The 21,635-nt window shown below is 45.5% G+C and overlaps 2 protein-coding genes across 2 annotated transcripts; both read right to left on the reverse strand.

Moving 5' to 3' along the window:
• Positions 1-306: 306 nt before the first annotated feature.
• Positions 307-16,641, reverse strand: LOC121193420 (zinc finger protein 37-like). Its single transcript, XM_041055699.1, is given in 8 exon segments — positions 307-1,565; positions 1,872-2,162; positions 6,013-6,429; positions 10,786-11,379; positions 14,964-15,386; positions 15,496-15,874; positions 16,037-16,179; positions 16,549-16,641. Coding segments are annotated over 6 exon segments (3,156 nt in total). The 5' UTR covers positions 15,668-15,874; positions 16,037-16,179; positions 16,549-16,641.
• A 537-nt stretch (positions 16,642-17,178) lies between these two features.
• LOC121193436 (zinc finger protein 501-like) lies at positions 17,179-19,976 on the reverse strand. Its single transcript, XM_041055790.1, has 2 exons — positions 19,718-19,976; positions 17,179-19,117 (listed from the first exon to the last, which is right to left on the reverse strand). The coding sequence occupies exons 1-2, from the start codon at positions 19,887-19,889 to the stop codon at positions 17,841-17,843; spliced, it is 1,449 nt and encodes a 482-aa protein (XP_040911724.1). The 5' UTR covers positions 19,890-19,976; the 3' UTR covers positions 17,179-17,840.
• Positions 19,977-21,635: the final 1,659 nt, after the last annotated feature.

A 21,635-nucleotide genomic window follows, 5' to 3' on the forward strand; every position in this document is an offset into this window, starting at 1 on the left:
ACAGAAAAACAAAAGATAATGTTAAATCACTTCCATTTGCACTCACTGTGAAATAAAGAGCCACGATCTGGGAGATTCGAGCTGCTTCAAAGAGGCACTGCTGCAAACAGAAATCTGAGTAATACAGTCAGCTGAAGGAAAAACGAGGCCAGGTGAACCAAACCTGATGGAACGGCTGACTCTGTACTTTAGACTAAGATCCTGTGACGACATTCAGCTACAGACACGCGTCTGTTGCTTGTTTTCAGTCGGTAAACTCTTCTTCACACGTTTCACCTGGACAGTTTCTCCTGTGGAAACTGATCCTCAGGTGTTGAGTGAAAAATGTTTCCCACAGCAGCTGAAATCATGTGGTCCTTCACTCCTGTGGGTTCGTCTGTGTTTTGTCCATGAAGCATCACGACTGAATCCTCCACTAAGTCTGAAAACTCTCCCACATGTTCAGTAACTATATCACTTTTGACCTGTGTGAGTTCTTATGTGCCTTCGCAGGTGTGTCATCCGATAGAATCTTTTCCCACAGGTGTTGCAGACAAAGGGCCTCTCATTTGTGTGGTTCCTCATGTGGACCAATAAACTTCTACTAGTTCTCAGACTTTCCCCACACATTTCACAAGAATATGGATGGTCACCTGAGTGAGTTTTCACATGCTTGTTCAAAGTTGATGCATCACTAAATCTTTTCCCGCAGGTGGTGCAGGAGTACGGTTTCTCACCTGTGTGGGTTCTTACGTGGATCAACAAACTGTAACTACGTCCAAAACATTTTCCACACGTTTTACAAGAATATGGTTTCTCACCTGTGTGGATTCTGATGTGCTTGTTCAACATTGGTGCGTCACTAAATCTTTTCCCACAGGTGTTGCACGGGTACGGTTTCTCGCCTGTGTGGGTTCTCATGTGAACCACCAGGGCTCTAGCTGTTCTAACACTTTTCCCACATGTTTTGCAGGAGTACGGCTTCTCACCTGTGTGGATTTTTAAATGATCATTCAGTGATTTTTTATGACTGAATCTTCTCCCACAGGTGTCACAAACATATGGTTTCTCATCTGTGTGGATTTTCAAATGATCGTTCAGTGATGATTTCTGACTGAACCTTTTCCCACAGGTGTCACAAACATATGGTTTCTCACCTGTGTGGCGTCTCAAATGTACGTTCAGTTGGGACAAATAGTGAAACACTTTTCCACAAGTGTCACATTTGAAAGACTTTTTATCTGTGTGAGTGTTACAGTGACACTTTGCCATGGACTCTGCATCTCTGGTTGGTCCTGGGTCCACATGCTGTCCTCCTCTCTGGTCTTGGTTCTCAGCTGCAGCAGAACAGTGAGACAGGAGCTGGTGGTCCCTGTTTGGTTCTGGTCCATGAGTAGGAGTCAACATAAAGGTCTGGGTCGCCTGCTTCACTACAAGCTGCTCTCCCTCCTGACTGGTGCAGACCTCCTCCTGTTCCTCTTTAACCTGTGGAGGCTCTGGGTCCAGACTGGAGTTCCTGTGCTGGTTCCAGAGCTGCTGGTCAGTGAGAACCTCCTCCTCCTTACACACATGTTGCTGTGGGAGCTCTGGAGGGACAAAGAGACACAGGAAATCAGTTACTAATGTGAAGAGAGAAAAACAGACATGAGCAAATAAACACAAGGTTAAACCATGAGGATCCTTCATCAGTCATGTTCCTTTGATTGTTTAAGACTTTTGTGGTTGTACTTTGGAACTCCTGAGGTTTCACATGGGGAACAGGTTATTGTATTACCACTGTGCCCCCCCCCCCCGATCCACAGAAACACTAAGTATTTTGGTCTAGTCCTGTTACCAGACACTGTCAGTTTGGAGAGACACTCTGCAGGCTTCGCATGAGCTATAAGCTGTACCTGTGTGAGTTTCACAGAGACTCTTTGTGGTGGCAGAGTTGTCCACATTGTTTCTGTGACTTGTGTTGTTGTGATATCTCTTCTTTGTCATGGACTCTGCAGGACTCAACATAAAGGTCTGGGTCTCCTGCTTCAGTACAAGCTGCTCTCCCTCCTGACTGGTGCAGACCTCCTCCTGTTCCTCTTTAACCTGTGGAGGCTCTGGGTCCAGACTGGAGTTCCTGTGCTGGTTCCAGAGCTGCTGGTCAGTGAGAACCTCCTCCTCCTTACACACATGTTGCTGTGGGAGCTCTGGAGGGACAAAGAGACACAGGAAATCAGTTACTAATGTGAAGAGAGAAAAACAGACATAAGCAAATAAACACAAGGTTAAACCATGAGGATCCTTCATCAGTCATGTTCCTTTGATTGTTTAAAACTTTTGTGGTTTTACTTTGTTCATTTCAGACGGACACAGGCTGTGAGCACAGCTGCTCTACCTGGCGTCCCTCTTCTCGCATTGTCTCACTCATTTGTAACCACTTAAAGAACAGGTTCAGGATTTTTATAGTCTTAGAATAGTAATGATAACAATAATGAAATAAACTTTAGTAACAGAATCTACACGTGACTGCTATGAGGTAACCTCCAGCCTCGGTTAGAACACAGCGTAGAGGGCTGTTTAACTAGCTCCGTTAACTAGCTCTGCTAGTTATCCACCTCTCTGCTATGAACCAGGCTTGGTGCTGAGCAGCAGCGTTACACACCGATCCTGTGCAGCTTTATCTCGGGTTTCCAAACGATATCCAGCAGTCTGCGCTGACGATCGATCTCTGCCTCGTACTCGACGATAGTTTTTTCAAAGACTCCGAATATTTCTTCAGCAGCAGCAGTCAGTCGCTCGCTGACAAACTCTCTCAGATACTGAACTGAAGACATTGTCGCTTCGTTACCACTGAAATATTTATCTGCGGTGCGACCACACCATCGTCTTCCTGCTAACTCCACACATACACGCGGCTAACGCTGCTAGCGCTGCCGTTGTTTACTTCCGCTGGGTGTCACACTGTGAAGCTCCGGCGGTGGAAGTCAGTTCCGTTTTGTGTCTGTACACCTGCGCGGCCTCATCTCACAGGGAAACTTATTTTTCTGTGCTACTACACTTCAGCCTATTTCACAAACGGTAATTAGTTGTGCAATGAATGGGCCGAGGTAAAAAAGTCCATCCTTTCTGTGTCCTTTCTCTACCCTCCCTCCCTTCTTTCATCCATTGGTTTCGGGGAGTTGGTTTTGTGACCAAACCATTGGGTATTTGAGCTGCGCCATCTTGGATTTTAGTGGGAGTGTACTTTCAATATTTGGAAGAGAGGCGGTTACTCTACGAGTCAACCGGCCGAAAAACCGGCCACTTAGCTTGGAGCAACCGAGCTAGCCCAAGGCTAATCAGCTAGGCTAACAAGCTAAGCGGCAGCTACACGCAGCTACATCCACCACACAACAGTCCCCGAGTCCGACCCGACTAGCTCGACCCCGTGCGACCGCTCGCACCTGTTCCTTAAAAACTAAAACGCCCGAACACTTGAGATAATATTATCTCAAATATATTAATATATTTAAATATTTAATATGTAATATTTACCGGTTTTCACCGCTGCCTCCATCCACTATCCACTTACAGTTACAGCAGCACACAAACAACAGCAGCCGCTTACTGACGGAGCTGCTCTATGAGACGAAATAAAATTGTAGCCTAGTATTCCCGCAATAAACGGACTCTGAGAGCACGGAACACACCGCAGCAGCGTTCCTAACATTAGCTGCTCCGGTCCTCTATCTGTATCAGCAGCGACCAGAAATCGGAAATTAAGTCATAAGCTAGCGGCAAAATATGCTAATACATGCTAATTAGTGCAAACATCCAGGTAAAATAGTGAGAAATTTACTTACCGAAAAAACTGCAGCACAGACTCCTTCGACGGTCGGTTAGTACAGTCTACACTACAACAAGCCATACTGTCACAGAAACCTATCCGAACATTGGCAAACAAACACGGACACTGCAGGCCCTGTCAACCGCTGGAAGTAGCCGGAGGACTCTGGATGTAGCCGCCTAGTCCAGCCGACGCTTTAGAAAAGAGCTAACTGCCAGTGCCTGTCTATGGAGCGGTCACTCAACGTAACCGCGCCCTAATTCATGTATACTGTTGACGGAGATGAAAACTATCAATAGAAACCAAAAACAAAAAAATGTACCAGGCTTTAAATATGTTTTTTTAGGCTGTAAAGTTGGCTCTTAAAACATGGGGATCAATTGAGAATTGCTCACTTCTGGAGCCAGCCCCCAGCGGCAGCAGAGGAACTGCAGCTTTTTGAACGCGGAAGTGATCCTCACTGCTGAAACCTACAACTCCCACCATGAACAGAACCAGCGAGTGAGCTTACTATGCTACTGAGACGAGAGGGGCGTGACATGGACGAAGAAAAACCATCAACAGACAACCAACCAATCCATCAGCTCCATCTGGGCTAACAGCGCACGTGTGGATGCATCTTGGTTTTCATGGCAGGAGTTTTAAACACGTCGACAGGACGTACGATGTCTCTCTAGGCTCTGATCATTGTATGAATTACTGCCCCTGAGGCTGATGATGTTCATAATTACCCCAATCATTCAGTCCATCAACTCAGGAACATCAGTCTGAATAACCATGTAGTTTCCTCATTCATGAAGCTTTAGTTGGACGCTCTGATCTTCCCCTGGTTGTGATCTATTACAATGACAAAAAATAAACTCCACAGGATCCTCTCCATTCAGTTCAACTGTTTACTTCAAAAAATAAAACAATAACAGGTACAGACAGTCATTCAAGCTGAGAAAGGAAAGAACAGAATGAAATATAGACAGATAAAAAAAAAAACTGTGGCTCCACTCCATGCTGCCTGACCGAGTGTCTGCCCAGGTAACCACACCCACACAGATACCCTGAGTATTAAAGGCAGACGCAACCACAACATACTCCCCCAGATATTACAAAGCACCATATGTGGCCTATCTAAACACTTTAAATCCACACATGAAGCCAAACTACTGTCCAAATAGCAGTTAACCAAAATGACATTTAGGCTCCTACAAACCAGCTCTGACAAAAATTGTTGCCACTGTCACCTTCAGTGCTGATCTGGGGTCAGACTCTGGCTCAGTCAGTTACACGTGTCTGTGTCGTGTTCTTCAGTCAGTTGGTGAACTCTTCTCCACACATTTCACCTGGACAGTTTCTCCTGTGGAAACTGATCCTCAGGTGTTGAGTGAAAAATGTTTCCCACAGCAGCTGAAATCATGTGGTTCTTCACTCCTGTGGGTTCGTCTGTGTTTTGTCCATGAAGCATCAGGACTGAATCCTCTCCATGTATCCTGCAGACACGAGGCTTCCTGCTTTTATGTGATCTCATACGTGTGTGTGAATTCTTACATGCTCCTGTAAGGATGATCTCTGATAGAACCTTTTCCCACAGGTGTTGCAGACTTAGGACCTCTCACCTGTGTGGGTTCTTACATGTCTCAACAAGGAATGTGGAGAGTGGATTGTCATGTGTCTTTTTAATTTTACATTGTTAATTAAACTTTTCCCACAGATATTGCAGCAGTATGGTGTCTCACCTGTGTGAGTTCTTACGTGGATCAACAAACTGTCACGACGTCTGAAACATTTTCCACACGTTTTGCATGAATAAGGTGTCTCACCTGTGTGGGTTCTGATGTGTCTTTTCAACGTTGGTGCGTCACAAAATCTTTTCCCACAGATGTTGCAGGGGTACGGTTTCTCACCTGTGTGAGTTCTTACGTGGATCAACAAACTGTAACTACGTCTGAAACATTTTCCACAAGTTTTGCAAGAATATGGTTTCTCACCTGTGTGGATTCTGATGTGCTCTTTCAACTGTGGTGCGTGATTAAATTTTTTCCCACACGTATTGCAGGGGTATGGTTTCTCACCTGTGTGGGTTCTGATGTGTCTTTTCAATGTTGGTGCGTCACAAAATCTTTTCCCACAGGTGTTGCAGGGGTACGGTTTCTCACCTGTATGAGTTCTCAGGTGCCTGTTCAAGCGGGACTTAAGCTTAAATGTTTTACCACAGGTGTCACATTTTAAAGCCTCTGTACCTGTGTGAGTTTCACAGAGACTCTTTGTGGTGGCAGAGTTGTCCACCTTGTTTCTGTGTCTTCTGTTGTGACGTCTCTTCTTTGTCATGGACTCTGCATCTCTGGTTGGTTCTTGGTCCACATGCTGTCCTCCTCTCTGGTCTTGGTTCTCAGCAGAGCAGTGAGACAGGAGCTGGTGGTCCCTGTTTGGTTCTGGTCCACTGTGCTCACTTTCCTCATGAGTACGAGTCAACATAAAGGTCTGGGTCTCCTGCTTCAGTACAAGCTGCTCTCCCTCCTGACTGGTGCAGACCTCCTCCTGTTCCTCTTTAACCTGTGGAGGCTCTGGGTCCAGACTGGAGTTCCTGTGCTGGTTCCAGAGCTGCTGGTCAGTGAGAACCTCCTCCTCCTCCTTACACACATGTTGCTGTGGGAGCTCTGGAGGGACAAAGAGACACAAGAAATCAGTTACTAATGTGAAGACAGAGAAACGGACACGAGCAAATAAACACAAGGTTAAACCATGAGGATCCTTCATCAGTCATGTTCCTTTGATTGTTTAAGACTTTTGTGGTTTTACTTTGTTCATTTCAGACGGACACAGGCTGTGAGCACAGCTGCTCTACCTGGCGTCCCTCTTCTCACTCTTTGTGTCACTCATTTGTAACCACTTAAAAAACAGGTTCAAGATTTTTATAGTCTTAGAATAATAATGATAACAACAATAATAATATAATAAACTTTAGTAACAGAATCTACACGTGACTGCTACGAGGTAACCTCCAGTCTCGGTTAGAACACAGCGTAGAGGGCTGTTTAACTAGCTCCGTTAACCAGCTCTGCTAGTTATCCACCTCTCTGCTATGAACCAGGCTTGGTGCTGAGCAGCCACAGCGGAGGCGGAAGCTGCACCGACCCTGCGTCCACAAGCAGAGCCGGTCTCTACATGACACATCCCGCTGTCTCTGCACAGAGCTCGGCCTCTGTGTGTGGATCCGAGCGGACGTTCAGACACTGAGCAGCAGCAGCGTTACACACCGATCCTGTGCAGCTTTATCTCGGGTTTCCAAACGATATCCAGCAGTCTGCGCTGACGATCGATCTCTGCCTCGTACTCGACGATAGTTTGTTCAAAGACTCCGAATATTTCTTCAGCAGCAGCAGTTAGTCGCTCGCTGACAAACTCTCTCAGATCCTGAACTGAAGACATTGTCGCTTCGTTACCACTGAAATATTTATCTGCGGTGCGACCACACCATCGTCTTCCTGCTAACTCCACACATCCACGCGGCTAACGCTGCTAGCGCTGCCGTTGTTTACTTCCGCTGGGTGTCACACTGTGAAGCTCCGGCGGTGGAAGTCAGTTCCGTTTTGTGTCTGTACACCTGCGCGGCCTCATCTCACAGGGAAACTTATTTTTCTGCGCTACCACACTTCAGCCTATTTCACAAACAGTAATTAGTGGTGCAATGAATAGGCCGAGGAAGAAGAAAAAGTCCATCCTTTCTGTGTCCTTCCTCTACCCTCCCTCCCTTCTTACCTTCCTACAGTGATTTTCCATATTAGCCCATTAGCAGAAACTAGCCCTGTAACAGAGACATAGGCTGTGTAAAACATGGACGCAGCACCCGTGACGTCACCCATTGGTTTCGTGTACTTTCCATATTTGGCGGAGAGGCGGTTACTCTACGGGTCAGCCGGCCAAAAACCCGGCCACTTAGCTCGAAGCAACCGAGCTAGCCCAAGGCTAATCAGCTAGGCTAATCAGCTAGGCTAATAAGCTAAGCGGCAGCTACATCCACCACACGACAGTCCCTTAGTCCGACCAAACTAGCTCGACACCGAGCAAGCGCTGGTACATGTTACTTACAAACTATAACGCCACAGTACTCGAAATAATATTAAATATATTATTATATTAAAATGTTTAATTTTTACCGCTGCCTCCATCTACTATCCACTTACAGTTACAACAGCACACAAACAAAAGAAGCCGCTTACTGGCGGAGCTGCTCTGTCCATGCAATGTCCAACTTTTAAACAGAAAAATGAGACGAAGTAAAATTGTAGCCTAGTATTCCCGCAATAAACGGACTCTGAGAGCACGGAACACACCGCAACAGCGTTCCTAACATTAGCTGCTCCGGTCCTCTATCTGTATCAGCAGCGACCAGAAATCGGAAATTAAGTCATAAGCTAGCGGCAAAATATGCTAATACATGCTAATTAGCGCAAACATCCAGGTAAAATAGTGAGAAATTTACTTACCGAAAAAACTGCAACACAGACTGTCTACACTACAACAAGCCATATTGTCACAAAAACCTATCCAAACATTGGCAAACAAACACGGACACTGCGGCCCCTGTCAACCGCTGGAAGTAGCCGCCTAGCCCAGCCGCTGCTTTAGCAAAGAGCCAACTGCCAGTGCCTGTCTATGGAGCTGTCGCTCAACGTAACAATGTATGTGAGAATTTTAAACCTAAATAACACTAAAACGGTTGCGGTACAAAAAAATTCAACTCTCGTTGGCTATTATAACATTGCGGTCAATGGAGAATTACTCACTTCTGGAGCCAGACCCCAGCGGCAGCAGAGGAACTGCAGCTTTTTGAACGTGGAAGTGATCCTCACTGCTGAAACCTACAACTCCCACCATGAACAGAACCAGCGAGCGAGCTTACTATGCTACTGAGACGAGAAGCGCGTGACATGGACGAAGAAAAACCATCAACAGACAACCAACCAATCCATCAGCTCCATCTGGGCTAACAGCGCGCGTGTGGATACATCTTGGTTTTCATGGCAGGAGTTTTAAACACGTCGACAGGACATACGATGTCTGTCTAGGCTCTGATCATTGTATGAATTACTGCCCCTGAGGCTGATGATGTTCATAATTACCCCAATCATTCAGTCCATCAACTCAGGAACATCAGTCTGAATAACCATGTAGTTTCCTCATTCATGAAGCTTTAGTTGGACGCTCTGATCTTCCCCTGGTTGTGATCTATTACAATGACAAAAAATAAACTCCACAGGATCCTCTCCATTCAGTTCAACTGTTTACTTCAAAATATAAAACAATGACAGGTACAGACAGTCATCCAAGCTGAGAAAGGAAAGAACAGAATGAAATATAGACAGATATAAAAAAACTGTGGCTCCACTCCATGCTGCCTGACCGAGTGTCTGCCCAGGTAACCACACCCACACAGATACCCTGAGTATTAAAGGCAGACGCAACCACAACATACTGCCCCAGATATTACAAAGCACCATATGTGGCCTATCTAAACACTTTAAATCCACACATGAAGCCAAACTACTGTCCAAATAGCAGTTAACCAAAATGACATTTAGGCTCCTACAAACCAGCTCTGACAAAACTTGTTGCCACTGTCACCTTCAGTGCTGATCTGGGGTCAGACTCTGGCTCAGTCAGTTACACGTGTCTGTGTCGTGTTCTTCAGTCAGTTGGTGAACTCTTCTCCACATGTTTCACCTGGACAGTTTCTCCTGTGGAAACTGATCCTCAGGTGTTGAGTGAAAAATGTTTCCCACAGCAGCTGAAATGTGTTTTGTCCATGAAGCATCAGGACTGAATCCTCTTCATGTATCCTGCAGACACGAGGCTTCCTGCTTTTATGTGATCTCATATGTGTGTGTGAATTCTTACATGCTCTTGTAAGAGTGATCTCTGATAGAACCTTTTCCCACAGGTGTTGCAGACTTAAGGCCTCTCACCTGTGTGGGTTCTTACATGGATCAACAAGGAATCACTACGACTGAAACTTCTCTTACGTCTTTCTTAGAAAATTGAATCGAGGGCAACTGGACATATGTTTGTCTGGGAAGACGTTTCGCCTCTTATCCAAGGGGCTTCATCAGTTCGTACGTATCGGTCTATCTAGTCCGCACTAGTCTGACCAAGAAAGTGGAGTAAGACCCAGGTATTTAACCTGTTGTAGGTGGGACCACCAAAGTACCTGTGACCTTCTCTTACGTCATGCAAAAATAAGATGTTTCGCCCGAGTGGATTGTCATATATATTGACATATATGTTTTTAATGTTACCCTTAATTAAACTTTTCCCACAGATCTTGGAGGTATGGTTTCTCATCTGTGTGAGTTCTTACGTGGATCAACAACCTGTAACTATGTCCGAAACATTTTCGACAGGTGGTGCAAGACTACGGTTTCAAACCTGTGTGAGTTCTTCCGTGGATCAACGAACTGGAACTATTTCTGAAACATTTCTATACCTTTTGCAAGAATATGGTTTCTCACCTGTGTGGATTCTGATGTGTACTTTCAACTGTGGCGCGTGACTAAATCTTTTCCCACATGTGTTGCAGAGGTACGGTTTTTCACCTGTGTGAGTTCTTACGTGGATCAACAAACTGGAACTATTTCTGAAACATTTTCCACATGTTTGGCAAGAATATGGTTTCTCACCTGTGTGGATTCTGATGTGCCTTTTCAACGCTGGTGCGTCACTAAATCTTCTCCCACAAGTGTTGCAGGGGTACGGTTTCTCACCTGTGTGAGTTCTTACGTGGATCAACAAACTGGAACTATTTCTGAAACATTTTCCACATGTTTGGCAAGAATATGGTTTCTCACCTGTGTGGATTCTGATGTGCCTTTTCAACGCTGGTGCTTCACTAAATCTTTTACCACAGACGTTGCAGGGGTACGGTTTCTCACCTGTGTGGGTTCTTACGTGGATCAATAAACTGTTACTACGTCTGAAACATTTTCCACAAGTTTTGCAAGAATATGGTTTCTCACCTGTGTGGATTCTGATGTGCTCTTTCAACTGTGGAGCGTGACTAAATCTTCTCCCACAGGTGTTGCAGGGGTACGGTTTCTCACCTGTGTGGCTTCTCAGGTGCCTGTTCAAGCGGGACTTAAGCTTATACGTTTTACCACAAGTGTCACATTTTAAAGCCTCTGTACCTGTGTGACTTTCACAGAGACTCTTTGTGGTGGCAGAGTTGTCCACCTTGTTTCTGTGTCTTCTGTTGTTGTGACGTCTCTTCTTTGTCATGGACTCTGCATCTCTGGTTGGTCCTGGGTCCACATGCTGTCCTCCTCTCTGGTCTTGGTTCTCAGCAGCAGCAGAGCAGTGAGACAGGAGCTGGTGGTCCCTGTTTGGTTCTGGTTCACTGTGCTCACTTTCCTCATGAGTACGAGTCAACATAAAGGTCTGGGTCTCCTGCTTCAGTACAAGCTGCCCTCCCTCCTGGCTGGTGCAGACCTCCTCCTGTTCCTCTTTAACCTGTGGAGGCTCTGGGTCCAGACTGGAGTTCCTGTGCTGGTTCCAGAGCTGCTGGTCAGTGAGAACCTCCTCCTCCTCCTTACACACATGTTGCTGTGGGAGCTCTGGAGGGACAAAGAGACACGAGAAATCAGTTACTAATGTGAAGACAGAGAAATGGACATGAGCAAATAAACACAAGGTTAAACCATGAGGATCCTTCATCAGTCATGTTCCTTTGATTGTTTAAGACTTTTGTGGTTTTACTTTGTTCATTTCAGACGGACACAGGCTGTGAGCACAGCTGCTCTACCTGGCGTCCCTCTTCTCGCATTGTCTCACTCATTTGTAACCAATTAAAGAACAGGTTCAGAATTTTTATAGTCTTATAATAATAATGATAACAATAATGTAATAAACTTTAGTAATAAAAAAAATCTACACGTGACTGCTACGAGGTAACCTCCAGCCTCGGTTAGAACACAGCGTAGAGAGCTGCGTAACTAGCTCCGTTAACTAGCTCTGCTAGTTATCCACCTCTCTGCTATGAACCAGGCTTCGTGCTGAGCAGCCACAGGCGGAAGCTGCACCGACCCTGCGTCCACAAGCAGAGCCGGTCTCTACATGACACATCCCGCTGTCTCTGCACAGAGCTCGGCCTCTGTGTGTGGATCAGAGCGGACGTTCAGACACTGAGCAGCAGCAGCGTTACACACCGATCCTGTGCAGCTTTATCTCGGGTTTCCAAACGATATCCAGCAGTCTGCGCTGACGATCGATCTCTGCCTCGTACTCGACGATAGTTTTTTCAAAGACTCCGAATATTTCTTCAGCAGCAGCAGTTAGTCGCTCGCTGACAAACTCTCTCAGATACTGAACTAAAGACATTGTCGCTTCGTTACCACTGAAATATTTATCTGCGGTGCGACCACACCATCGTCCTCCTGCTAACTCCACACGTCCTCACGGCTAACGCTGCTAGCGCTGCCGTTGTTTACTTCCGCTGGGTGTCACACTGTGAAGCTCCGGCGGTGGAAGTCAGTTCCGTTTTGTGTCTGTACACCTGCGCGGCCTCATCTCACAGGGAAACTTATTTTTCTGTGCTACCACACTTCAGCCTATTTCACAAACAGTAATTAGTGGTGCAGCGCTAAGCACAGCTCACTATTGTTATTGCTGTTTTTCTTCTTCTTCTTTCGTGTCGATGTTCGGTCGCTAACTCGTCCCACACCTCAAAGAAAGTATACATCAAAATGTGCGGCTCGATCGGATTCGGTGCGCTTGTATTTTATTCTCCAGAATATTAACTGCGAAAAAAAATTCCCAAAGAGAATAAATGGGCCGAGGTAAAAAAAAAAAAAAAAAAAAGTCCATCCTTTCTGTGTCCTTCCTCTACCCTCCCTCCCTCCCTTCTTTCCTTCCTACAGAGATTTTCCATATTAGCCCCTTAACAGCAACTAGCCCTGTAACAGAGCCACAGACTGTATAAAACATGGACGTAGCACCCGTGACGTCACCCATTGGTTTCGGGGAGTTGGTTTTGTGACCAAACCATTGGGTATTTGAGATGCGCCATCTTGGATTTTAGTGGGAGTGTACTTTCAATATTTGGAAGAGAGGCGGTTACTCTACGAGTCAGCCGCGGTCAGTCGACCGAGAACCCGGCGACTTAGCCTAAGGCTAATCACCTAATCTTCTAGGCTAACAAGCTAAGCGGCAGCTACGTCCACCACACGGAAGTCCCTAAGTCCGACCCGACTTTCTCGACCCCGTGCGACCGCGACACAGAGAGAGCGCTCGTACATGTTCCTTACAAACGATAACACCACAACGCTTGAAATAATATTAAATATATTAAAATGTTTAATATTTAATATTTACCGGCTTTCACCGCTGTCTCCATCCACTATCCACTTACAGTTACAGCAGCACACAAACAACAGCAGCCGCTGACTGACGGAGCTGCTCTGTCCATGCAATGTCCGACTTTTAAACAGAAAAATGAGACGAAATAAAATTGTAGCCTAGTTTTCCCGCAATAAACGGACTCTGAGAGCACGGAACACACCGCAACAGCGTTCCTAACATTAGCTGCTCCGGTCCTCTATCTGTATCAGCAGTGACCAGAAATCGGAAATTAAGTCATAAGCCAGCGGCAAAATATGCTAATACATGCTAATTAGTGCAAACATCCAGGTAAAATAGTGAGAAATTTACTTACCGAAAAAACTGCAACACAGACTCCTTCGACGGTCGGTTAGTACAGTCTACACTACAACAAGCCATACTGTCACAGAAACCTATCCTAACATTGGCAAACAAACACGGACACTGCGGCCCCTGTCAACCGCTCGATGTAGCCGGAGGCCTCTGGATGTAGCCGCCTAGCTCACCGCTGCTTTAGCAAAGAGCCAACTGCCAGTGCCTGTCTATGGAGCTGTCGCTCAACGTAACAATGTATGTGAGAATTTTAAGCCTAAATAACACTAAAAGGGTTGCGGCACAAAAAAATTAAACCCTCGTTGGCTATTATAACATTGTGGTCAATGGAGAATTGCTCACTTCTGGAGCCAGACCCCAGCGGCAGCCGAGGAACTGCAGATTTTTGAACGCGGAAGTGATCCTCACTGCTGAAACCTACAACTCCCACCATGAACAGAACCAGCGAGCGAGCTTACTATGCTACTGAGACGAGAGGGGCGTGACATGGACGAAGTAAAACCATCAACAGACAACCAACCAATCCATCAGCTCCATCTGGGCTAACAGCGCGCGTGTGGATACATCTTGGTTTTCATGGCAGGAGTTTTAAACATGTCAACAGGACATACGATGTCTGTCTAGGCTCTGATCATTGTATGAATTACTGCCCCTGAGGCTAATGATGTTCATAATTACCCCAATCATTCAGTCCATCAACTCAGGAACATCAGTCTGAATAACCATGTAGTTTCCTCATTCATGAAGCTTTAGTTGGACGCTCTGATCTTCCCCTGGTTGTGATCTATTACAATGACAAAAAATAAACTCCACAGGTGTGTGTGAATTCTTACATGCTCTTGTAAGAGTGATCTCTGATAGAACCTTTTCCCACAGGTGTTGCAGACTTAAGGCCTCTCACCTGTGTGGGTTCTCACATGTCTCAACAAGGAATCACTACGACTGAAACTTCTCTTACATGTCACGCAAAAATAAGATGTTTTGCCTGAGTGGATTGTCATGTGTCTTTTTAATTTTACATTGTTAATTAATCTTTTCCCACAGATGTTGCAAAGGTATGGTTTCTCATCTGTGTGAGTTCTTACATGGATCAACAATCTGTAACTACGTCTGAAACATTTTCCACATGTTTGGCAAGAATATGGTTTCTCACCTGTGTGGATTCTGATGTGCTCTTTCAACTGTGGTGCGTGACTAAATCTTTTCCCACAGGTGTTGCAGAGGTACGGCTTCTCACCTGTGTGAGTTCTTGCGTGGATCAACAAATTGTAATTACGTCTGAAACATTTTCCACATGTTTGGCAAGAATATGGTTTCTCACCTGTGTGGGTTCTGATGTGCCTTTTCAACTGTGGTGCGTCACTAAATCTTCTCCCACAGGTGTTGCAGGGGTACGGTTTCTCACCTGTATGAGTTCTCAGGTGCCTGTTCAAGCGGGACTTAAGCTTAAACGTTTTACCACAGGTGTCACATTTTAAAGCCTCTGTACCTGTGTGAGTTTCACAGAGACTCTTTGTGGTGGCAGAGTTGTCCACCTTGTTTCTGTGTCTTCTGTTGTTGTGACGTCTCTTCTTTGTCATGGACTCTGCATCTCTGGTTGGTTCTGGGTCCACATGCTGTCCTCCTCTCTGGTCTTGGTTCTCAGCAGCAGCAGAGCAGTGAGACAGGAGCTGGTGGTCCCTGTTTGGTTCTGGTCCACTGTGCTCACTTTCCTCATGAGTAGGAGTCAACATAAAGGTCTGGGTCTCCTGCTTCACTACAAGCTGCTCTCCCTCCTGACTGGTGCAGACCTCCTCCTGTTCCTCTTTAACCTGTGGAGGCTCTGGGTCCAGACTGGAGTTCCTGTGCTGGTTCCAGAGCTGTTGGTCAGTGAGAACCTCCTCCTCCTTACACACATGTTGCTGTGGGAGCTCTGGAGGGACAAAGAGACACAGGAAATCAGTTACTAATGTGAAGAGAGAAAAACAGACATAAGCAAATAAACACAAGGTTAAATCACAAGGATCAGCAGCGTTACACACCGATCCTGTGCAGCTTTATCTCGGGTTTCCAAACGATATCCAGCAGTCTGCGCTGACGATCGATCTCTGCCTCGTACTCGACGATAGTTTTTTCAAAGACTCCGAATATTTCTTCAGCAGCAGCAGTCAGTCGCTCGCTGACAAACTCTCTCAGATACTGAACTGAAGACATTGTCGCTTCGTTACCATTGAAATATTTATCTGCGGTGCGACCACACCATCGTCTTCCTGCTAACTCCACACATCCACGCGGCTAACGCGGCTAGCGCTGCCGTTGTTTACTTCCGCTGGGTGTCACACTGTGAAACTCCGGCGGTGGAAGTCAGTTCCGTTTTGTGTCTGTACACCTGCGCGGCCTCATCTAACTCGTCCCACACCGCTGAAACAAACAAATTAAACATTAAAACGTGCGGCTCGATCGGACTCGGTGTGCTTGGATTTTATTCTCCAGAATATTAACTGCGAAAAAAATTCCCATAGAGAATAAATGGGCCTGTAGTAGAGACACTGGGATTACTGGCGCTGGTTCAGGTTTTCTCACCAAGTTCACACCGGGTGTGTCGGTCAGAACACCAACTTAAGGCCTAAACTTCCCTGTATAGCTATGTCCAAATGAAGAGGCAGGTGGTGGAGCATTCAGGGGTTTTATTGCTCTCATCGCAGGCAAGGAGGTCATGTGGTTCTCTATCAAATACAATAACAAAATATAATGACTAAAAAAAACATAACATAAAAGTACTGATATTACTATATCTCCATTTGCCGCTAATTCCCACTATCCCAGCTCTTAAACACAGTTCACCTGACAACTAGTATGTTAACACATATATGAACATTATACAGTGACATTCACATAACGCTCATAACGTCACACTAACGACTCAAATCAATAACAATAAACATGACGTGACGTCAGCCCCGAAGGGCGAGCTAAACGCTACAACTAGCTTGACAGCGCTAACATGGCTAGTGCTAAAGTTACACCGCCGAACAACAGGGTGATTTCAAGCTGCAGGATGTAACACAATCAGTCAACGATACACACGGACTCACATTACACTCGCGCACAGACCGCTGGCCGTGACGCTGATTAACTGTTTAACTCGTAGCGTTACTCACTCTGCCGGCACATCAACTCTGTCTGAATGCCGCCAGTTACCCAAAATCAGCCAGCAGAGGGGGCCGTCCCAAAGCGAGCCGACCGACACTACACCTACAAACGTCACACAATGAACATGTAATATCTAACTTTGGCTTAATTTACCTAATATCTAACCAGGCTGATAAGAAAAGTTTTAAATTCAAAAAAAGCTTTATTGTCCAAACACAGCAGCTAAAACAATGTTTTCTCTGCCTTTATCTCATCATGCAAACGTGTTCATTCACAGCAGGGAGAAAAGACTGAACTCGAGGTGGTGAAGCAGCAGCGACTCCAGTTACTGGCTGTCAAACAGAATTAAACCACGAGGCGGAGCTGTTGACTAACAGTCAGAAGAAAAATCCCTGTAACAGAACAAGCGAGCGAACTCACTATGCTAGCGAGACGAGAGGTCGACACGTCGCCAGGACGTACGATGTCTGTCTAGGCTCTGATCATATAAAAAAAAATAAACTCCACAGGATCCTCTCCATTCAGTTCAACTGTTTACTTCAAAAAATAAAACAATAACAGGTACAGACAGTCATCCAAGCTGAGAAAGTAAAGAACAGAATGAAATATAGACAGATATAAAAAAACTGTGGCTCCACTCCATGCTGCCTGACCGAGTGTCTGCCCAGGTAACCACACCCACACAGATACCCTGAGTATTAAAGGCAGACGCAACCACAACATACTCCCCCAGATATTACAAAGCACCATATGTGGCCTATCTAAACACTTTAAATCCACACATGAAGCCAAACTACTGTCCAAATAGCAGTTAACCAAAATGACATTTAGGCTCCTACAAACCAGCTCTGACAAAACTTGTTGCCACTGTCACCTTCAGTGCTGATCTGGGGTCAGACTCTGGCTCAGTCAGTTACACGTGTCTGTGTCGTGTTCTTCAGTCAGTTGGTGAACTCTTCTCCACATGTTTCACCTGGACAGTTTCTCCTGTGGAAACTGATCCTCAGGTGTTGAGTGAAAAATGTTTCCCACAGCAGCTGAAATCATGTGGTTCTTCACTCCTGTGGGTTCGTCTGTGTTTTGTCCATGAAGCATCAGGACTGAATCCTCTCCATGTATCCTGCAGACACGAGGCTTCCTGCTTTTATGTGATCTCATATACGTGTGTGTGAATTCTTACATGCTCTCGTAAGTATGATCTCTGATAGAACCTTTTCCCACAGGTGTTGCAGACTTAGGGTCTCTCACGGGTGTGATTTCTTACATGTCTCAACAAGGAATCACTACGACTGAAACTTTTCTTACATGTCACGCAAAAATAAGGGATTTCACCTGAGTGGATTGTCATGTGTTTCTTTAATTTTACATTGTTAATAAATCTTTTCCCACAGATCTTGCAGAGATACGGTTTCTCGCCTGTGTGAGTTCTTACGTGGACCAACAAATTGTAATTACATCTGAAACATTTTCCACACGTTTTGCAAGAATATGGTTTCTCACCTGTGTGAATTCTCACATGCTTGTTCAACGTTGGTGCGTCACTAAATCTTTTCCCACAGGTGTTGCAGGAGTACGGTTTCAAACCTGTGTGGGTTCTTATGTGGATCAACAAACTGGAACTATGTCTGAAACATTTTCCACACGTGTTGCAAGAATATGGTTTCTCACCTGTGTGGATTCTGATGTGCTCTTTCAACTTTGATGCGCCACTAAATCTTTTCCCACAGGTGTTGCAGGGGTACGGTTTCTCACCTGTGTGGGTTCTGATGTGCCTTTTCAAAGTTGGTGCGTCACCAAATCGTTTTCCACAGGTGTTGCAGGGGTACGGTTTCTCACCTGTGTGGGTTCTTACGTGGATCATCAAATTGTGATTATTACTGAAACATTTTCCACACGTTTGGCAAGAATAAGGTTTCTCACCTGTGTGGATTCTGATGTGCCTTTTCAACGTTGGTGCTTCACCAAATCGTTTCCCACAGGTGTTGCAGGGGTACGGTTTCTCACCTGTATGAGTTCTCAGGTGCCTGTTTAAGTGGGACTTACACTTAAACATTTTACCACAGGTGTCACATTTTAAAGCCTCTGTACCTGTGTGAGTTTCACAGAGACTCTTTGTGGTGGCAGAGTTGTCCACCTTGTTTCTGTGTCTTCTGTTGTGACGTCTCTTCTTTGTCATGGACTCTGCATCTCTGGTTGGTTCTGGGTCCACATGCTGTCCTCCTCTCTGGTCTTGGTTCTCAGCAGCAGCAGAGCAGTGAGACAGGAGCTGGTGGTCCCTGTTTGGTTCTGGTTCACTGTGCTCACTTTCCTCATGAGTAGGACTCAACATAAAGGTCTGGGTCTCCTGCTTCAGTACAAGCTGCTCTCCCTCCTGACTGGTGCAGACCTCCTCCTGTTCCTCTTTAACCTGTGGAGGCTCTGGGTCCAGACTGGAGTTCCTGTGCTGGTTCCAGAGCTGTTGGTCAGTGAGAACCTCCTCCTCCTCCTTACACACATGTTGCTGTGGGAGCTCTGGAGGGACAAAGAGACACAGGAAATCAGTTACTAATGTGAAGAGAGAAAAACAGACATGAGCAAATAAACACAAGGTTAAACCATGAGGATCCTTCATCAGTCATGTTCCTTTGATTGTTTAAAACTTTTGTGGTTTTACTTTGTTCATTTCAGACGGACACAGGCTGTGAGCACAGCTGCTCTACCTGGCGTCCCTCTTCTCACTCTTTGTGTCACTCATTTGTAACCACTTAAAAAACAGGCTCAGGATTTTTATAGTCTTATAATAATAATGATAACAATAATAATAATATAATAAACTTTAGTAACAGAATCTACACGTGACTGCTACGAGGTAACCTCCAGCCTCGGTTAGAACACAGCGTAGAGGGCTGTTTAACTAGCTCCGTTAACCAGCTCTGCTAGTTATCCACCTCTCTGCTATGAACCAGGCTTCGTGCTGAGCAGCCACAGCGGAGGCGGAAGCTGCACCGACCCTGCGTCCACAAGCAGCGCCGGTCTCTACATGACACATCCCGCTGTCTCTGCACAGAGCTCGGTCTCTGTGTGTGGATCCGAGCGGACGTTCAGACACTGAGCAGCAGCAGCGTTACACACCGATCCTGTGCAGCTTTATCTCGGGTTTCCAAACGATATCCAGCAGTCTGCGCTGACGATCGATCTCTGCCTCGTACTCGACGATAGTTTGTTCAAAGACTCCGAATATTTCTTCAGCAGCAGCAGTTAGTCGCTCGCTGACAAACTCTCTCAGATGCTGAACTGAAGACATTGTCGCTTCGTTACCACTGAAATATTTATCTGCGGTGCGACCACACCATCGTCCTCCTGCTAACTCCACACATCCACGCGGCTAACGCTGCTAGTGTTGCCGTTGTTTACTTCCGCTGGGTGTCACACTGTGAAGATCCGGCGGTGGAAGTCAGTTCCGTTTTGTAGAATAGAATAGAATAGAATAGAATATACTTTATTGATCCCTTTGGGAGGTCCCTTGGGGAAATTTGGGTACCAGCAGCAGTACAACACCAAAAAACACAGTAAAGCAGCAGTACAAAGTAAAAAGTAAAAAGTAACTAACTAAGTTAAGTTAGTTACTAAAGTAACTAACTAAGGTGCTGGTATAAAAATAGAGTGTAAATGAAATAAAATATAAAAGTAAAATAAACTCTTGAATAATCTTAGTACTAAAATAGAACAAGGGTGGATTCAAGTAAAAAATTAAAATATAAAGTATATACAAACATTGCAAACAAACATTGCACTCTAAGAGGTGGAAATAATAAATTACTGCACATGAGTTATTGCACATGGATAGTATTGTTATTGCCCATGGGTTATTGTACATGAATAGTAGTGTCCGGCAGGCTGTACTCCTTCCCTCTCCCTCTCCCCCTCCTGCCATATTCGGTGTTGTATAGTTTGATGGCTCTGGGGACAAAGGAGTCTCTGAGCCGGTTGGTCCGACTCTTGGGGAGGAGCAGCCTGTTACTGGTCAGGCTTCTCTGTGCACTGATGACAGTGTGCAGAGGGTGACTGGCATCGTCCATAATAGCCAGTAGTTTTTTTTTTGTGTGTGTGTCTGTACACCTGCGCGGCCTCATCTCACAGGGAAACTTATTTTTCTGTGCTACCACACTTCAGCCTGTTTCACAAACAGTAATTAGTGGTGCAGCGCTAAGCACAGCTCACTATTGTTATTGCTGTTTTTCTTCTTCTTCTTCTTCTTTCGTGTCGATGTTCGGTCGCTAACTCGTCCCACACCGCTCAAAGAAAGTATACAATAAAACGTGCGGCTCGATCGGATTCGGTGCGCTTGTATTTTATTCTCCAGAATGTTAACTGCGAAAAAAATTCTCATAGAGAATAAATGAGCCGAGATGAAAAAGTCCATCCTTTCTGTGTCCTTCCTCTACCCTCCCTCCCTTCTTTCCTTCCTACAGTGATTTTTCCATACTAGCCCATTAGCAGCAACTAGCCCTGTAACAGAGCCAGACTGTATAAAACATGGACGTAGCACCCGTGACGTCACCCATTGGTTTCGGGGAGTCGGTTTTGTGACCAAACCATTGGGTATTTGAGCTGCGCCATCTTGGATTTTAGTGGGAGTGTACTTTCAATATTTGGAAGAGAGGCGGTTACTCTACGGGTCAGCCGGCCGAGACCCCGGCCACTTAGCTCGGAGAAAACGAGCTAGCCTAAGGCTAATCAGCTAAGCTAACAAGCTAAGCGGCAGCTACACGCAGCGACACCCACCACACGACAATTCCCTGAGTCCGACCCGACTAGCTCGACCCCGTGGGACCGCGACACGGAGCGAGAGCTCGTACATGTTCCTTACAAACTATAACGCCACAGCACTTGAAATAATAATTAATTTTTTATTGAGGTCATACTACATAAAAAAATAAAGCCAAAACATCTTAAAAGTTAAGGATACAACTCGTGGGGGAAATTTATGTCTAGCCTATTATTTAACTGTGAAACAATCATTATTATTAATGATAACAATAAAAATAAC

This window comes from Toxotes jaculatrix, chromosome 14, assembly GCF_017976425.1.
Source record: "Toxotes jaculatrix isolate fToxJac2 chromosome 14, fToxJac2.pri, whole genome shotgun sequence".
NCBI classification, from domain to species: domain Eukaryota; kingdom Metazoa; phylum Chordata; class Actinopteri; family Toxotidae; genus Toxotes; species Toxotes jaculatrix.

Bases quoted from the DNA above. Each gene is read 5' to 3' on its own strand.
- LOC121193436 (XM_041055790.1), bottom strand. From the start codon at position 19,889: ATGTCTTCAGTTCAGCATCTGAGAGAGTTTGTCAGCGAGCGACTAACT. The intron at 19,118-19,717 runs GTGTGTAACGCT...TTGTCCCTCCAG, and splicing joins GATAAAGCTGCACAGGATCG to AGCTCCCACAGCAACATGTG.